The sequence below is a fragment of the Culex quinquefasciatus genome, chromosome 3 (assembly GCF_015732765.1).
Source record: "Culex quinquefasciatus strain JHB chromosome 3, VPISU_Cqui_1.0_pri_paternal, whole genome shotgun sequence".
Lineage (NCBI taxonomy): Eukaryota > Metazoa > Arthropoda > Insecta > Diptera > Culicidae > Culex > Culex quinquefasciatus.
Genome location: NC_051863.1, coordinates 197,791,884 through 197,811,301, shown reverse-complemented (window position 1 = coordinate 197,811,301; position 19,418 = coordinate 197,791,884). Strand labels below are relative to the sequence as shown.

General features: G+C 37.6%; 1 protein-coding gene across 8 annotated transcripts in view; it reads left to right on the top strand.

The window, feature by feature from the left end:
* The window catches only part of LOC6031102 (syntaxin-1A), an 87,348-nt gene that overhangs the window by 7,168 nt on the left and 60,762 nt on the right, over positions 1-19,418 (top strand). For 7 of the 8 annotated variants that reach the window (XM_038261723.1, XM_038261724.1, XM_038261726.1 and 4 more), the window contains exon 3: positions 18,075-18,083. The exons of the other annotated variant lie outside the window; for it this stretch is intronic. In XM_038261723.1, coding sequence (XP_038117651.1) covers positions 18,075-18,083 — 9 coding nt within the window. The remainder of the gene's footprint in view (positions 1-18,074; positions 18,084-19,418) is intronic. 8 annotated transcript variants of the gene reach the window in all.

Sequence of the window (19,418 nt, the reverse complement as noted above, 5' to 3'; positions counted from 1 at the left end):
AAGAGAACGCTAGCTTCCCCCAAAATCATCATTTTGTGTGGCAGCCTAAACCAAAACAAAATCAAGTTGCATAATCTGTTCAAGAACAAGCAATAAGGGCCGCATCCATCTTAACACGCATAAATGCCCTCTCTAAACTCATGGAACCTCGAGTTCTTCAAGGTCCTATAGACCACTGAATGACTGAAGAAAAGATAAACAAATCAGTGGTAATTCGTCATTTTGTTCCTGCTCTCAGCTAGCGTATGAGCCAACGCGAGAGAGGGAGAATAAAATCTGTCAGTTGGACCTTTCTCCCCTGCGATGTTTTCTCCCAATCTCCTCCAAAAACACAAAACATCGACTGCCCTCTTTGCGGGGGGTGTTGAAACGATGTTCAAAATAATAATGTTTGATTTAAATGTGGTTTAGTCATAAAATAAATAAATTTTGCCAATAGTCGTATTGTCATTCTTACTCAAAAAAAGTCCCAAGTACAGGGACGTATGAAACAATTTGCTCATGTAAAAGGTCGAATCAACCTGGTGTGGTAAAAAAAGGCTAAAACACACATTAATTGTTAAAAAATTCAATTCACTTGATATGACAACCATAGCTTATAGTCAAAGCAAAGATTTTGACTAAAAATATGCCCTTGAAACCCACTTACATATAAATAAGAATTAAAATAATGGTCGAAAACTTGTTCATCGGTTTTCTCCACTTGAGGGATTTGGCTCTTACGACGTTTTGAAAACTAACCCGAGATTTCTTTACGATTTTTTACGTAGTAAAAACTGCTACTGTGATGATAGATTTATATTAAATTGTTACATTTTACTAAATTGTGACTATAAATAAATAACTATTCTAATCAATCCGATCGATAGCCGATTTTCGATTGAATTCTGTTCAACTTGAAAGACAATAAACCAATCGAAATCTGATTGGTTTCGGTTATCCAATCTTCGTATTTGTAAAATACTCAGCATAATTCATGCCATCATAAAACGTTGTTAATGCATTTATTAATTTATATTTGTACTTGTTTATTTACTAAATATTTATGAATTATAGATTTTTTTTAAATTTTATAGACGATCAAATTTGACAAAAATGGGGTCGCACCACCCGAATTTGAAATTTGGATTTTTTTTTTGTTTTTTTTTCACACAAAGCTTCGGGTAATCGAGGCTTCGAATAATCGAGTCTGGACTGTATACTACACTTTCCCTTTGCAATGAGATCAATTTTGATTCAGTTTAACACGCATTACGCTTTGTATATCTTCGATTTTTTGAAAATCAATCTGCATAAGACGTTCAAATTGCTTCTAAAAGATTGTAAAAATGTTGCATCAGTTCTGAGAAATAGACAAAATTACTTTACCTAAGATTTTTTATGTAAGATCCATAGAGATTAGAGTGTCCAGAATATTGAAAAAAAAAAAAAAAAATGAAGCCACGCTTCTTTCTTATTTCATTTTTTAAAACGTGTTTCATGTCTAATTTCTTTTTTTCCAGAGATTCGAAAGGATTTCTAGATGATCATTAAAATTTTCAGAACTCAATTTGAGAAAATCTGTATTTTTTACAATTTAATTTTGATTTTGAAGCGCCTGTCTCCGCGAAATTTTGGGCAATTTTTTTACAAGCGCAAAAAAAAGCTAGAACGAAAAAAAACCGCCCAAAATTCCACGGAGGCAGGCGCGTCTAAAAAAGTTGGAACGATGTTTTTGATCGCGAAATTTACAGATTTGATAAAAACGAGTTCTGCAAAATTTGAGAATTATCTAAAAATCCTTGCAAATCACTGGAATTAAGAATCGTCCCGATTGGTTGAATTATGCCCAGCGAGTTGAAGTTACCGTTCCAACTTTTTTAGGGGCTTGGGCGGCCGTGCAACTTTACTGAAAAAAAAATCTCGTTCCTAGAACAAATCCTAATATGTTGGCAGCTTATTGGCAGGATAGTTTGTCAATAGCATGCCAAATGTAGACCCTACTATTTTTAGAACCTTTATTTAGACAATAACTGATATTTTCACAAAAGCCACAAAAGTTCGATCCCCCGTCCTTTGGGTTGGTAAGCAAAAAAAAATGCTAACCACTAGGCCATGACGACTTGGTGAACTTAGACAGGAATTAGGAATACTGTTACAGAGAGCGAGTTGTGGCGCTATAACCACGGCAAATAGTGTCCAGGGCATTCGTGGAAATACAATGTCCCATCCCAGAGGGTCCCGGAGTACCAAACCTTCTTAGCATGGTGCTCCCAACGAATACAACCAAAATCTCGGAGCGTATGGTGGTGTGTCCCCACGCTTCTTCCTCCCCTGTCGATTCAGAATTGTGTTGTTGTTCGAACACTCAGTGCTCAAACTCAACCCAATTACGAGTCATCTCTGCGATACGGCTTTACGCAGTAGGCCTGGCCGCTTTAACGCTTGTGATGTTTCAATGCATTCCGATGCAATGGCGCACTACAAATGTTAATAAATGACAAGAAGAGTGCTAGGCGTCATCTAACCTAAGGCACTCTCCAGGATCCCTTCGAAAGATTGGCTGCGCTAGGGTCTGATTAGATTAGATTAGATTAGATTAGATATGTACTCCTGGAGCGATCCAAAGTTTATTTACATCCGTAAGAAAAAAGTGTTCCGAATTCGTGGATTTCAAGGGTCAAAGTTTTTCTTCAAAAACTTCATATAAAAGTTAAAATTTGCAGTTTTTCGATACAGCATTCGAAAGATCGCAAGAAAAGCTTTCAAATGAAGGTAAAAGCGAATCATTAGGTTCATTTATTGATTTGCTATGATTTGTTGAACTTTGGCCGATCTGTAAACTGTTCCGATTATGAGGGATGACTGTATCCTATTATTTTTTAAACTGCTTGAAAAGTACCTAAATATCAGAACATCGGGACTAACCATAAACCACATGGACACTTATTTGGGAATCTGTACTGCTCAATTTTTAACACTTTGCATCAAAATCTTGAGGATTAGATTGTGTGATTTAGCTCAAAAAAGATGCAAAAAGTGGTTTTTTTTTCAATAATCTTCAACCAATTCAGTTTTAAATTGAGCTACTAAAATTCCAGTTGATGCCCAAGGGAATCGTTTTCGTATTACTCATGCGTCTCAAACATGAACTAGCATAATGTATCCAATTCTGTCCTAATTGTGCGATGATGTATCCCAGCGCATCCCTGATTTGAACCAGAACATGCATTTTTTTATTCAAAATCATTGTAAAATACCAGTTGCCAGCTTTCCCGATTTGGCATCTGGTCGTATCCCCAAGGAAGTGTCACCGACAGTCACGCGGTTCCGCACGTTCCGCTACAGTTCCCTTTGACCGCTGCCGCGACGCGGCTCTCAGTTCCGTTTCCCACGGAGTGTCCTCCCCTCCCAGAGTGGTAGTAGCTGATTTTGTAGTAGTGCGAAGCAACACTTGTGTGTTTCGATTGCGTGTGTGTGTACCGAGTCCCGATTTTTCCTCTGCATGCCACACTCCGGGAGAGCGACGGCTTTGGGCGGAAAATGAGTTCCACCCGAGAGAGGGAGAGAGTGAGAGTCCTTGTGTTCGTGTGCGATTCCGGGAAAAATCCGTGACGCAATGACGCGTTTCATGTTTCGCACATATTATAGGGAGGAACACAAGGACGGTTTTGTGTGTGCCGTGTGGGGGTGGGATCGTTCCGTCTGTCTTTTTGGAAGGAGGCAGTTAGGTGGGGGAGGGGACACGTGGTGGGAGTGGGATGGTCTCAACATGGGAGGGTCTCGGTGCTAGCCGCGTGTTTGGAATCATGGCAGTGATTTTCATGAATGAAAAATGGTTCTGGAGCTCTCTTCTTGCCAAGAGTGTTGTTTGGATTGGCTTGGGTTTATCTACCGACAATCTCCTTTCTTTTCTTTTTTTTTTTGGAAGGTGGAAGGTACGATGAAGTGCGTACTGCCATACTGATTAAGGATGCATCTCGCTGATTGATTCCGGGAAAGGTCTCGCCATCGCACTTTTGTGGTGTGACCTTTGAAACTCCATCCAGCCTCGAGTGGGTGTTTGCAAGGAATCTGTTTCCCATGTTCTGCAAAATTGCATCGAGACAAGTGTTTTGCAATGATGAAAATTTATGTACAAACACCCCCCACACACTGTTGCATTATGATGCTGTAGGATGAGCACCAATCGACGATTTGGGCGTGGGTTTACCCTGACCATCAACCGGAACAGAGTTGATGGCTTTGGTCCTCTCAAAGCTTGACGTCATTGTCATGGGTGGTGAGCTTCACAGGAAGGGGGGACGATTTCCATACTTTCCACAAGCCAGAAGAGGTTTACATCTATAGATTTCTAAATAAGCCGCACCGTGATTTATGATCCAACGCTGACGACGTGCTTTCGGCCGTTGTCGGTGTTGTTCTGATGAGACTCACCGCGTTGAATTGTCATTCCCGTGTGCGATGATAAGTGATTCTGGTCGCGACCATGAACTATGGTCTCGTGCAAAGGTTGCAAAGTTTGGTGACAATCTGACAGAAATATTCTGTCTTGATATTGGTTTAGAAAATTTACATAAAGATCGTAAATTGTTTATAATACATTGCATAATGCGTAACAAATAAAGCCCCTTAAATGATTTTACAAATTTTGATTTTTGGACCATAGACCAGAACAAAACGTAATTTGCATATTTTGGACAAATCATAGTTGTAATGACATATAAAGCATTTAGTGATAATTTTAGTTTCAAAATTATAAGTCATGTCATGGCGGATTTTTTTCCTCAAATTGCATTCCCTAAAATTAATTTTTGCAATTCCGTCGTGAAACTACTTACTTTTCCTGTCATTCTTGAACGACGAAATAGCCTACTTTTCTGTACCAAAAATAACAGAATCGAATAGCAACACTTTTCAAAATAAATGCTGAAAAGTTCCACTTTTCAGCACTCAAATGGGTGCTGAAAAGTTGAACTTTTCAGCACTTGTTTCGAAAAGTAACACTTTTCAACATTTTTTGATTTGAACGATTTATTGACAAAATACATGAAAATTTGACATAAAATTTCACTCAGTGTGTGTTTTTTGGAATTGCAAAAAATGTTGTATGGAACTCGTTGCAAAACTTGATTTTTTCAGCACTCTTCGTATTTATCCAACTCGGTGAACCTCGTTGGATAAATGTACGACTCGTGCTGAAAAAATCCTCTTTTTGCAACTTGTTGCATAAACTACTATTTTAATCGCATTGGGACAATTTACTTCATTTTGAAATTTAAAACAACAGATCGGTAAAACATTGTAAAATCAACGTGTTCAATTCCATCAAAAATTCGAAAATTACCTGTTTTAACTGTATTCTACACTTCTATAGTTTTTTTTAAATAGAGTGCAATGTTATTTAATAACATTTTATTTTTTTGCTTTTTGGATGTTTTTGAAAAGGCCGGTGGTATGCAAAAACGCCTAAAAGCAAAACATAAAAAAAAAACAAATGTTTCTTGGTCATTTTTTTTTACAAAAAAAGAACTCCACAATTGTAGTTAACAACGTTTTCCAATGTTTCAATGATTTTTTTGGAAAGTTTTGAAGGATAGGAAACAAAAACTTAAAATATCTTTGAAACAAAACTTAAAAATATAAAAATGTAAATTTTGGCAATCCTAATTTTATGAAAAGTTAACTTACTGAATACCAAATCGATTGAAAAATCTCTTTTAAAGATAATCTCAGGATTTGTATGTAATTGTATGTTAGCGTACAAAATTGTATGGAGACTGGTGACTTACAATGAGAAACGTAAAATACAAAACGGCTTCTTTCGTCATGGATAAAATTAGCGTTCATATAAAAAAGTGCAATATTTAAACATTGTGAAGCTCTAGACAATTAGGGGAAATATACCCTTGCTCAGCCTATTCTTTTATCGGCCTATCAGCACTTTGATCATGAATTGTGGAGTTTTTTTTTTAAAAGGTCCAATACACCAAATTTTCAGTTTTTGCACTCAAAAAGCAAAAACTTAAAAATTTGGTTCATTGGACCTTTTTTTCAAAAAAAAAAAAAAAAAAAACTCCAGAATTACAGCTTTCATAAAGTGATTTAGACTGTTCCAAAGTAACAAATAGCTCAAATAAAAGTTAGCAACAACTTTCCATTATTGACGTATCCAAAAATTTTGATTTAATAACGGAAAACTGCAAAAGTGATGAGAATTGGTCGAACGGCTTGATTAAAACTAATATATTGCCCCTGTCGGAGTGATTAAAATGGGTATATTTCCCCTTTCGCTATTTTGTGTATATGTAGTGACCAATTCTCTGAGATTTCGGTCATTCGATTTTTGCCTTCCTCACTGAGGTAAGGCTATAATCCTGCTCTGAAAATGAACTTTTTATTAAAAGCTCCTAGACCCACCTTCATGTATACATATCGACTCAGAATCGAAAACTGAACATATGTCTGTGTGTATGTGTGTGTGTGTGTGTGTGTGTGTGTGTGTGTGTGTGTGTGTGTGTGTGTATGTATGTATGTGACCAAAATTCTCACTGAGTTTTCTCAGCACTGGCTGAACCGATTTTGATCGAACCAGTTGCATTCGACTTGGTTTAAGGTCCCATACATCGCTATTGAATTGTTTGAAGTTTCGATAAGTAGTTCAAAAGTTATGTATAAAAACGTGTTTTCGCAAATATCCGGATCTCAATTATATGCACGTAAACGATGTCCGGATCCATCATCCGACCCATCGTTGGTTAGGCAATTAAAAGGCCTTTCCAATGAGTCCAAAACATTGAAGATCTGGCAACCCTGTCTCGAGTTTTTACCACATAAGCTATATCTGTGTTTTTTTCTGAAACTAAAAAAAGCTGAAATGTGTGTCCAAACCACTCATTTTACTCATTTTTGGTAAAAAGTGAGGAAGGCATCAACCACATAGGTGGATTAGGTTAGTTTTTTTTGTATTTTTTAATCCGGCTGAAACTTTTTTGGTGCCTTCGGTATGCCCAAAGAAGCCATATTCCATCATTAGTTTGTCCATATAAATTTCCATACAAAAATGATATATGAAAATTCAAAAATCTGTATCTTTTGAAGGAATTTTTTGATTGATCTTTGATTGTCTTCGGCAAAGCTATAGGTATGGATAAGAACTACACTGAAAAAAATGATACATGGTAAACCAAATTTTGGTGATTTTTAATTAAACTTTTTGTCACTAAAACTTGATTTGCAAACAAAAAAACACTATTGTTATTTTTTTTATTTTTTGATATGTTTTAGGGGACATAAAATGCCAACTTTTCAGAAATTTCCAGGTTGTGAAAAAAATGTTTGACCGAGTTATGAATTTTCGAATCAATATCGATTTTTTCAAAAAATCGAAATACTGGTCGCAAAAATTTTTCAACTTCATTTTTCGATATAAAATCAAATTTGTTAAAAAAAGTACTCAAGTAAAATTTTCATCAGGTGCACCGTTTTCAAGTTATAGCCATTTTCAGGATTTTTTTGAAAATAGTCGCAGTTTTCCATTTTTTTAAATTAGTGCGCATATTTGCCCGCTTCTGTAAAACAATGTTTTTGAAAAGCTGAGAAAATTTTCTATATTTTGGTTTTTTGAACTTTGTTGATACGACCCTTAGTTGCTGAGATATTTCCATGCAAATGATTTAAAAAAATTGAAAATATTTTTTTCGGAAGATCGGAAAATTTCACGACTGTTTCATATTTTAACATTGAAAATCGGACCATTAGTTGCTGATATGTCGACATTAGAAAATGGTGGGTTGTTTGGGTGAGACTTAGAAAACATCAATTTTCCTGGTTTTCATGGAATGCATGGAAAAATTTTTGCGACCAATATTTAGATTTTTGGAAAAATCAGTAATGATTCGAAAATTCATAATTAGGTCAAAAAAATTTTACACAACCTGGAAATTTCTGAAAAGTTGGCATTTGATGTCCCCTTAAACATATCAGATTTTTGAATTTTCATATATCATTTTTGTATGGACAACGGCCAAATTTGTATGGAAATTTATATGGACAAACTTATGATGCAAAATGGCTTCTTTTGGCATATCGAAGGCACCAAAAAAGTTTCAGCCTGATTAAAAAATACAAAAATTAAAATTAAAAAAAAAACAGATCGATTTCGTAGAGCACTGCTCTAGTGCAAAATACGTCTGTTTCAAAAATAAAAACTTTTTAGATTTCAAAATGTGATATACAAAGACGACAGCTTGCTCTTGCAGCGGTCGGACGTAAACACTAGCCTGTGCTGATCTCCTTTGTTCTCTTTCTCCCCTGCCGGGGCCGTGCCGATCGAAATGTCGAAATATCGCCGGAACGCGGTCGTAATCGACTATAACGTCTTGCCGGTAAGACCGGACATCGAATCCGTTTCGAAGTTCATCTCCAACGACCTTCAACTGGATTTGAAACGAGTTAAAAACCTACAACTCAACAATTCCCGAAACCACGTCATCGTCGAGCTGGGATCGCCAGAGGAAGCTTCGGACCTAGCCGAACGCCATAACCTTAAACACAAGGTAGGATGCAGAGGCAAATTGTTCCGGATACCTATTTTCCTGGAGGACAATTCCATCCAAGTCCGCGTCCACGATTTGCCGCCGCACATGCCGAACGAAATAATCGCCACCCATCTCGAGGCCTACGGGGAAGTCAATTCCATTCGGAGAGAAGTCTGGCGAGAATATTTTCCAGGCATTCCGAACGGAGTTCGAGTTGTCCGGATGGTTCTGGAGAAGCCAATTCCTTCCTTTATAAAGGTAGAGGAAGAAGTTGGCTACATTTTGTACAACCAGCAAGTCAAAACTTGCCGCAATTGTGCGAAACCACTTCACCACGGGAAGAAGTGTGACGAAAATTTAGCGTTAACCCCAACAACAACAACAACAACAACACCAGCAGCACAACTACTAGCACCAACACTACCAGCATTATCACCACCAGTATCAACACCATCAGCAACAGCGATAGAAAATGAAATAGCACCAGAAAAAACACTGCCTGAAATAGTACCACCAACAACAACAACATTTTTGCCATCGACCTCGGTCAAAAATCACCAAACAACACCATCAGATCAGACAATGGATATTTCTCCAGAGGACGACGACGACAACGAAACAGCAAAAACGGTGAAACCCAAGAGAAGATCGCGAAGAAAAAAGCCCTGGGATCCTCACTGGAATCATCTATATGACGACTGGTAGAAGGTCGCGCGATTAATTCATCTATTTGATTTTTTCACGACTAATAAAACTATATTTTATGAAAAAAAAAAAAAAAAAATACTACAAATATTCAGGACACAATCTAATCCCGTGCTCAAGCCAGAAAAAATAACCTACGACGAGCTGCGAAATCGATAACTGCGCCACGTCCCATAAACGGGGGGCCGCGATAAGCTTTCGACCTCGTTTGGCGATGTTGCCCTTAGGCCGCATCGGGACGTATTTTATACGTGCGCTGCCTCTCTTCACGCAGATGAGAATCATAAACCACCTCGCGCCGGCATCATCATCGTTTTTGACGACACGGTGGAGGCGTATCAGGGTTGTTGTTTTGGGAGGCCAAATCGCACGAAACCAATCACGAGTTGGTCGTAAAAAATGTGAGCATAACATTTTTGCCTGGCAAAACTCTTAAAAATTTGTTGAAGGCTAAAATAAGATTTTTTTCATGTTTTTACATGATGGACAAAAATCGTTAAACTTAACATCCAAACTTCCGTAAACAGCTACGCAAATAATTGTGCTAACGAATTACCATGGAAGTGATTGCTGTTACACCTCACACGAACATTTATCACCACAGTCATAATAGACCTGAAACTCGTTATCTGAGCTCCCTGCTACAGATATCGCGTGGAATATCTAAATCATTTCGGTATCAAGTTCATTTCGCTCACCATACTGAGAGATTCAGCAATTGAAACAATTTAAACCCAAACGACGACCGTCCCGGGGTGGACTCCCAATTGATTGCCAGCAAATTGACTAATCAATTTAACCCGTTAGTTGATCCTCTTGTCTGTGGAGCAAAAAAAAAAAAAATGATCGTCTGACAAGCGTCGTCATCTCTAATCGCAGTTGATGTCGTCGAGCATGTGTCGTGAGTCGAGATTTTCGCTCTATCGTCATGCACCAGGCTGGAGTAAAACCAGCGTACTTTTTTATTAGATTAACCACTTGTGCGAGATTGTTTGTTTATTTATGTGGCCCGAGAACGAGAGCAGAACGAAACTGCGGGGGGTACGAACGAGTCCCACTCGGAAATCAACGACGACAAGTTCTCAGATGTGCAGCAGCAGCAGCAGCAGTAGAAATTCATAAATGTTTGAAGAGGCTGCGCTGACATTTATCTAATGAAAGCGGGCGGAACTTTTGTGGCTAACTAAGTGCACAATCCCACCGGAGTGCGGTGGCTTTGAAATTATTATTTTATTTTTTTGCACCGATAAGTTAAACATTGTTTCAAACAACTCGACATTTGCAGAGTGACGTTCCGTCAGGAATGTCAGAGGAAAGTTTCCCTTGGAAAAGGAATACAGATGTTTGGTTATAATTTAAATATCACTGCAAAATGAGTAAACTCGTAACTCCAGAAATCTACGAGAGACAACTGAATCCGGGAAACAATCAACACATTGTGCTAATTGATTCGTGCTAAATGGACTCTTGTTGGAGAGACAACAAACCTGTTTGTTCGACCTTTTGAACGCACGTTTGCAGCATTCTAAAGAACAGAGTCAAACTGAGTTTGTTTTATTTGAATGCTTCATTTCCCTTCAAGCTTATCAGAAAAAGCATGTGTTTGAATAATTGAAACACGAGCTTCAATGCGTTTTCTCTCGTTATTTTAGCAAGTACATTGCGATGATAAGAGGCACATTCGCTTGTTGCTTAGGTTCTGTTCCAAATGTGTAGGAAATGTCATATCATGTTGCCAGCTGCTTATCATCTCACTTTTCAAAAGTTTACAACTGGGATTTTCCGAAGGTCTACAAATAAACTTCGAGTGAATTTCTCTATAGAACAGCGGTTTTCAATGTGAGGTAAATAATGAAAAAAAAAATTGAACTTCAAATTTCAAGCCTGAATTTTGCTATGGTATTTTTTTTTTTCAAAATGTTGCCAAATGCATGAAAATATTATTTTTCCTGAAATGTTGTGGGGCAAATGATAATCAAATAAAAACAAGCCAAAATTTCTAAAATTTCAACTTTTTCGTGAAGAAATGGGAAAATTGTTATACCTCTGGAAACACAAATCGAAGAAAGATGATCCAGGACAGATTTTGAAGAAAACTGGCATAAAATTGATTTACGAAGCCCACGCGAATAAAAACATGCTGCCAAATTTTTACTTAGAGCGTTTGTTTGTTTGAATATAATTTTTGACCTCACCATCGTGTTCCAATGGAAATGTTACACATGTTCCAATTGTTTTCTCAATGTATCCTAGTTCTCGAGATATTGAATTTTGGAAATCACACAATTATTCAGAAAACTTGTACAATCGATTGTAACATATTCAAGTTGCCCAGGGTGGCCACTCTAATCGGGAAAAAGTCGGGAATTTGGTATTTTTTGTTAAAACGTCGAGAATTTCAGGTATACTTGTTCGAAAATTGTTTTATAACTCTTGAGTCATTTTGAAATATTTTGTACAATTTTCAAAATAAATTTACTCAGTTCTTCTTAAGTAACTTACTTTAAATTTAAGGTTCCTTTCACTATTTCAATTTAATTGAGAATAAAGAGGCTATTTAAGACAATAAAAAGATTATTATTATTATTTTTTACTAAGGGGTTACATACGAGTAAATCGGCAAAAATGTAAGAGGTTGGTTTGAGCACACACTTAAACTGTTAAAATCTGTTTTCAGGGCATTTAAATATATATATTTTCAACTGTTATCAAAAAAATTTTGAAGACATTTGGATGTATCGCTCCATGCTCCATGTTACGCTCCATGCAAAATTTTTAAAATTTGTATGAAAATTTTGTTACGAGGGGGGGGGGGTCTAAAAAACAGATGTTTTGCGTTACGTAATAAAAGAACGCTCCCTAAGCAGACAAACGTCAAAAAACCAAAACAAGCCGAAATCACTGAGGGGTTATTGGATGCAAAAATCATGTTCAATAAATAAAAAAAACTTTTTTCAAAATTTTATGTAATTTCATGTCACCATCAATATTATGAAAAGTAATCATTGTAAATAAATTTGAATAACTTTTTTTTATATTTCATCAAGAAAATATTATGCATCTGTAGTCCCCTCGTTATTTTTCGTTCAGCCCAGTTAGCGAGCAGCATTCGGTGACAGGGCTACGTTCTCAGCCCAGTTACCGAACAAGTACTGTAAATGTAAATTTATGTATTAAAAATAAAACAAGAAAAAAATAAAACAAGAGAAGTGAAGTTTTTCGTAGAACAAAAGTTGCTCAAAATGACCCCGAGAACGCGGGAAAAATTAAAATTTTCGAAAAGAAAATTGGGCATACAGGGTTAATTAATTTATTTTTTTTTTCCAATCGTTTCCCTTGAACTTTTTTTGTAATCATGGGTAAATTACTTGAGATAAAACTTATTTTTTAATTATCGGAAAACTTAAATATCAAATAAAATATAATCGTTGTTGTCCAATCGATCATTCTGAATGAAAAATTGAAAAAGCTTGTTACGATTTTAAAATTTGAAAAACACTTAAGTGGTTATAACTTTTGATAGGGTTGTCAGATCTTCAACGTTTTAGGCTCATTGCACAGTGGTCCGAAACCGAAATCTAGCGTGACAAAATTGATAGCGGCCACAAGTTAAGATTTAGAGCTTTGGTGTCTTCGGGACAAATGATCAGGGTCAATAGGGGCATCTTTTGGTATGGTGGGCATTAGGGTGGTCCAAATTTTAGGGCGGTTCAGATTTTTTATTTTGGCGGGATGACGAGATAGCGCTTTGGTGTCTTCAGAAAAGTTGTAGAGAACACCATTCTGAGCAACTTTGCTGAAGAGCACAAAGCTCTATCTTCAATCGGGAAGTTTCTAGAGCCATATTTGTAATTTAGGTTGAAAAGTTTATGAAAAAATGAGTTTTTTGAATTTATCAACTCAGGCTTGTGTCGTAGCGAGTTGGTGTCTTCTAGACATTTGTAGAGCTTATCAAAACACACATTTATCTTCCAAGAGAGTAAAAATCGGACCTTTAAAATGAAAGTTATAGCCAAAATACGACGAAAAAGACGCCATTTTGAAATGTGAATAACTCGAAAAGGTGGTGGAGTTTGACCTCGCTCTTAGAAGCATCTGAAAGTACACATTTTAGAGTACATTTGCTGAAAATATCTCGGAGGTCTTTTTTGTTTATCTTATTTAATCTCAATTTGAAAATGAGCATTTTTTAATCGTTTTTTGCCCATAACTTTTGATAGAATTGACCAAAATTCATTTTTCAAGAATAAATATGTTCATTTTGACAAGCTCTACAATTGTCTAGAAGGGCTCAAAAATGTACAAAGTGATCTAGTGGTTGTAAAAGAAGAAACAAGTTTTGGCTGAAATATTTCAGGAACAAATTTAATTATTTTGTTTTTTTTTTATTATTCTTAACGTGTGGCCGCTATCAATTTTGTCACGCTAGATTTTGGTTTCGGACCATTGTGCCAATGGACTGATGATTGCCTATACAAAGACAGGTCGCATGTGGATCCGGACAACGTTTTCATCAAAATATTTGAAATCCGGCCTCCAAAAAGTGCATAAATAACACTTAAGTGCTTATAACTTTTGATAGGATTGTCAAATCTTCAACGTTTTGGGCTCGTTGGAAAGGTCTTTAAAATATCTTTTTAAAAATGTATAGCGTGACGGGTTTTCTTACAAAAACCATTCTCTTTACAATCTTTCGGACTATATTCGAAATCGTTTTTTAGCATAACTTTTGAGGTACTTTTCTAAACTTCATAATATCAACTAGGGTCTTGTGGGACCCCAAGACGAATCGAATGAGACCAAAACGGTCGAAATCGGTTCAGCCAATCCGGAGATAATCGTGTGCATATTTTTCGGTACACGGACTCACATCCAGACACACGCACAGACATTTCTTCAGAATTTGATTCTGAGTCGATAGGTATACGTGAAGGCGGGTCTACGAAATCTAATAAAGCAGTTGATTTTTCGAGTGATTTTATAGCCTTTCCTCATTGAGGTGAGGAAGGCAAAAAGGCACTGTTTTACCGCAAAATGTATGCAACTCGTTGCCAAACATAAAATTTTCAGCACTAATGTTCGACTCGTGCTGAAAAAATCATCGTTTTGCAACTTGTTGCACAAACTACTATTTGAAACCTCGCCCTCTGGATGCTTTTCGGGCAATTTTCCAGCACCAACTAGCTGACCGACCTGCTTACCAAAGTAACCGCGAGCGAGCATTGCACTTTTCGCCAGCTCGCAATGTCCTCTCGGGGGAGAGGCCCACTTTCGAAACCCGAAATGACCGGCCAACACCGGTGTGCAGACACTTTCGTGTACTCTACGCTGCTAGTCCAGTGCGCGGGCGGCCCCCCGTGTATTATGCAAATGACCGCACCGCCTCTTGTGGTCGCTTGTGGACCGATTTTGTTGCAACCTGGCCCCGGTGCGGCAAATAATGCTATGATTCAGCAGTGGCATTTCGTCAAAGTGTCGTTACCTTCTTCAAGTGGCGTAAAATTGGAACAAAACTGTTGCGTCATTGGAAGTACCTGGTGCGGTGGGTTCGGAATCGATGTGCTTTGAAATTCATATCTACTCGACAAATTTGAATATTTGGAATATTTCAGCCCTACCGTGAACCCCTTTGTCACGGGGGGGTATAAGACTGCCGAAGCAATAAAAGATGTTGCACGGTGTGGTTGGTGGTGCTGCAACTGAGCGACGCCGCCAACCGCTGCGCCGACGACGTCGACTGACAATGTCGCTGTCTGGTGCAGTCCTGAGTTTTCCAACAAGTACGTCAGCAGCAGCAGCATTTTGCCCTGAACACAAGAAGAAGGCTTCGGGGTGGTTGCTTTTTTTGCTTTCTCTCGCGCAATTTTGCTTTGCAAAGAGGAAGTTTCTTCATCAAATTAAGCCTATTAAAGTTGTGTGTATTGCGTTTGTGTGTTTCGGTGTTTTTTTTTCTCGGTTTCAACAACCAACACAGGATCAAGTTTTCTGAAGGCAGTAACTCACTGATTGCGAAAAAAGGGTTCAACTTTGTTTTACAATGTAGATAATGAACGTATTTTACTGTTTTTGTGCCATTATTATAAATCGATGTCTAACTAATCAATATTGTTTTTATGTAAATGTTTTGTAACTGTGTCTTTGTTTTATATGGAACGACATGATTGCTAAAAAGTATTTGACGATTTCCAAAATACTTAAGAAACTCACTAGCCTCCCTAAAACTTCCCAAAAAGTGCATGTATTCTATGAAATTTTGAAAAGTATTTGATTGCCCATCAATTGAAATGTCAGATGGTGGAACCGGACATAATTTTTCATAAATATATTGAGCGGTCTATATGTGTTGTGTTGTTACAGTATATACCCCAATATCTGTATTAAAGGATGAATACATCAGAAGTGGTACACCCCATACATAGTATTGCCAAATGGTCCCAGGGACATTACTGAATATGAACCTCCATCGAATACTTGGTAGAATTGTGTTAATACTTTGGAATAATCCAAGATCTGTATCCCAGGATCATTTGGACTCAGGACATCTCAAAAATGGTCTCTAAGTGGACTCTAAGATCTGTATTCCAGGATACTTTGAAGGAACCAAATCACCCCAAAAGTGATCAAAAAAGTTTACAGCTATGCCAAAAAGTCCCAATGAATAACATTCCATAAACGCGAAATTTGTTAAATCATGTTTTATGGCGGTATACCCGAGCAGACGGTAAAAACAAAATTCATGCCATTTCAATTACAAATACTGTTAAAATAACAGAATGTGTTATGGAATCTTCTTGAAAAATCCATTTTTGCATAACGGTTTAATAACAGTTTATGTTATCATAACAAAATTTGTAATTGGTCTGATATTGGTTGAAAGCCAAAACAGCTTTAGAATAACATTTTTTGTTATGGAAGAACACCTCCAACTGTTATTGGGTTGATCGGACAAAGATTTGTTCGAAGAATAACTAAAAGTGTTACAATAACAACTCAATAACAAAAAAGTAATAACGACGAATAACAAATCTTGTTATAGTATTTTCCGAAAATTAAAAAAAAATATTCCCAAGTTATTTACGTAGATTTCAAGTACTGTATTCCAGGTCATTTTTATTCTGGATGACTCAGAACAACAAAAAACATCTCGACTTGACCCTAAAATCTTGAATGACTTGCCCGTAGATGTTGTGTCTCACGACCTAAACCGATCGATTCCCCCAAAAGAAGAAGTCGGTACCCTCCCCTTAAAGGAGGGGGACTCCCCGGCATCTTTCTCGGGGGTGGTTGGTTTGGGTTGGGATTTTCAAGGTAGCGGGGCAAAAAAGGCACCGGAAAAACCAGAAAACCGCTTCCTTTTCGGTGTGCGCGCGCGCTCCCCAAAATACCGCTCAATGGCCACACAGCAGCGAGATCCACCGACGACGACGGCAGTCCGACAAAACATTGCTTCTTCTTTTTAGCTTTCCTGTTCTGATTCGCCGTCGTCCTTTGCGAAGTTGGAGGGTGGGATTTTCTTGCCCCCCTCTGGCTATTCGGTGTCTGCTGTGCCTCCCCCCAACTCGATTTTCTTCTTCTTTTTCTACTGTTTTCATATTTGGTGAAGTACTGCATGTGCAGACTCCATCCGTTCGACGTTTTCCTTATAAAGAGATGCAAAGAGATGTGGATGGTGAATGTTTGCGTGAGAAGACTGAAGTCTGAGTATGTGATGGAATGTACAAAATGTACAAAAAGCAGTTTCATGAGTTTCATAAGTTAAGTTATGAGTCTAACGCGTACTACTCCGATTTGACATTCGGTTCTACCCAAAGCTCTACTAAAGGAGGCTCATTGTCTGTATCTCAGTGATTCTCCGGTATAGTAGACTACCTCCACCCCACTTTAGCTTCCCATTGTGAGTCGTGTGAGTGTGTGTATCTTATAATTTGTTCCCCAGTTTATTTCACTTTTTTCCCCGTGCTGCCTTCCAGTTCCGCATAATTTAGTCTTCACATTTTGCAACTGTTTGAATACGAGACGAGGACAGTGTTGTTGTTCTAGCAGCAGTACCTTCTTGCTCAGAGAGTACCTGACTGTGCTAAGCGGGTGGAAAACGGTGCAATCCAGAGGCCATTAGCACAAATATGTGTTTCCACTCATAAATATTTACATTTTTTTTGTACCCTCTGTCATTCTTGCTGCCTTTTGTCGATGCCTCTGGGTCTGGGTCTCGTCCCCCCTCCCCGGACACACAGACTGTCCTTGGATCGTTTTTCCACTTCGTATTCCCCGGGAATGTGTGTATTGTCGGCGTGCTGTTTTGCTGTTTTGAAATCCAAAGCATCACTCCCTCTTGCTGTGTTGTTCTTAGGTTAATATGGTGTATACGTAGTGGAAACAATGTTGCAATGTGGGCTAAACTCGTTTATGATTTGTAGAGTCATTCATTGATGAACCTCGTCACCTACCACATCCAATGCTCCCAAAAACATCTCCGATCTTCAGTTTTGCATAGATTTTTATTCTGTTTCATTTATTTATGTCATATTTAATATATCGATATAATGACCGTTGTAAATAAATGTAAAAATAAGTGTTTTTTTGTTTTCTATTTCCATAACTGTCTCTGTCTACTGTACTACTACTACTGTAACTACTACTACTGTACCACCATCACCATCACCACCTCTGCTACTACTACTGTTAAAAATCTACTACTACTGTACCACCACCAACCATCATCTCCTGCTACCAAAAAAAAACAATGCCTACCACAACATCATCTGAATGTGTAAAACGTGTTTGGTTTTGGATGTGTTTTTCGTTGTGCAATGTAAAACTGTGAATACTTGCAAAACTAACAAAAAACAGGATTTAGCGGTTAGTATATCACTCTCTATTATTCTACCATTTTTGGTTTCACTCCAAGTGAAAAGCATTACTTTGTTTCCCACTAGTTTAGATGTTTTCTGTCGCTAGATTTTTTGTGTTCCTTAGTTTCGCTTGGAAAATTTTCCACGGGTGTGCAAGAAAAAAACAAAAACAAAACAGTATACAAACTCCGAAACTAGCCAAACATTTTCTGGTATCATTATGCTAAGCACTTTGCTCTTTCCCTTGCTGCAGACTGTTGCCATTATCGGCTGTTATCTTCGCTAGATTCTGCCTTCTTTTCATTCTGTTTATTGCCATTAGATTATTTCTACTCTTCTTTCGTTGCGCCAGTTGCTGCTCTCTTTCTACCTATCTAACTATACATATATAAAAGTGCTCCAGGTGAGTTTGAGCAGTGCTTCTTTCCTTACAGTTTTTCCCTTCAAGAATTAATTTCCACGAATTTTCGCGTTCGATGCTCGACGTTTTCTTTCCTGCTTTGTTTGCTTCTTGTTGCGGGGGGTGAAATGGGCCTGCATTTTCTTTTGGTTCTCCAGCTATACGTCCGGACGCCAGCTTTCTAGGTCATTTCGGTGGCCCGACCGGTCGCAAAGGCCACTATAACGATTTCTTTTCGCCGCCGAGGGCTTGTGGAGTTCATTATGGGAACAAGGTGTGGCCCCGGATAGTCTGGGCAAATTTTCATGCTAGGGGAGGCGGTTTGTGGGGAGCCTTGAGGAAATCTTATCGTGGGGAAGAATCTCTGCTTTGATCCTGTAGAGGCTTCATGGGCTTTGATTATTGAAGGTTTCGTACCTTTTCATATATTCTTTCTAGTTATATCTCGATTAGAATTACATATGGTATTATATTGAGAACTTACTAAAATTTTTATTGTTATCCTAAAAAAGGAAAATGTGGGTTAAAGGAAAATATAAAGTGATTGGAAATGTTAATTAATATTTCCAAATATCTGAGAAAACTAAAAATTAAACATAAACATACTAAAAATCCCGATACATAATGGTTTCAGATAATCCTATGGCAACCTTGGGAAAAACCCGGGAAATCCAGGAAAATGTTGGGAAATCTTGATTTCTACGGTTTGTTAAACATTAAACATTAAAAAACAAATGTTATTTTTGGACTGTAACTTTTTTTCTAGAATGTTTCACATCAATACCTACAATTTTGCCGAAGATATCAAATAGATCACAATTAGTCGTTTTTAAAATATCAAAGTTTGAATATTTTTATAGCATTTTTTTGCCAGCTTTTTTTCCAAGAATGGGGCAGAAGCATTGAACATTTACAAAACTGTTGCAAGCAATGTACTCTTTC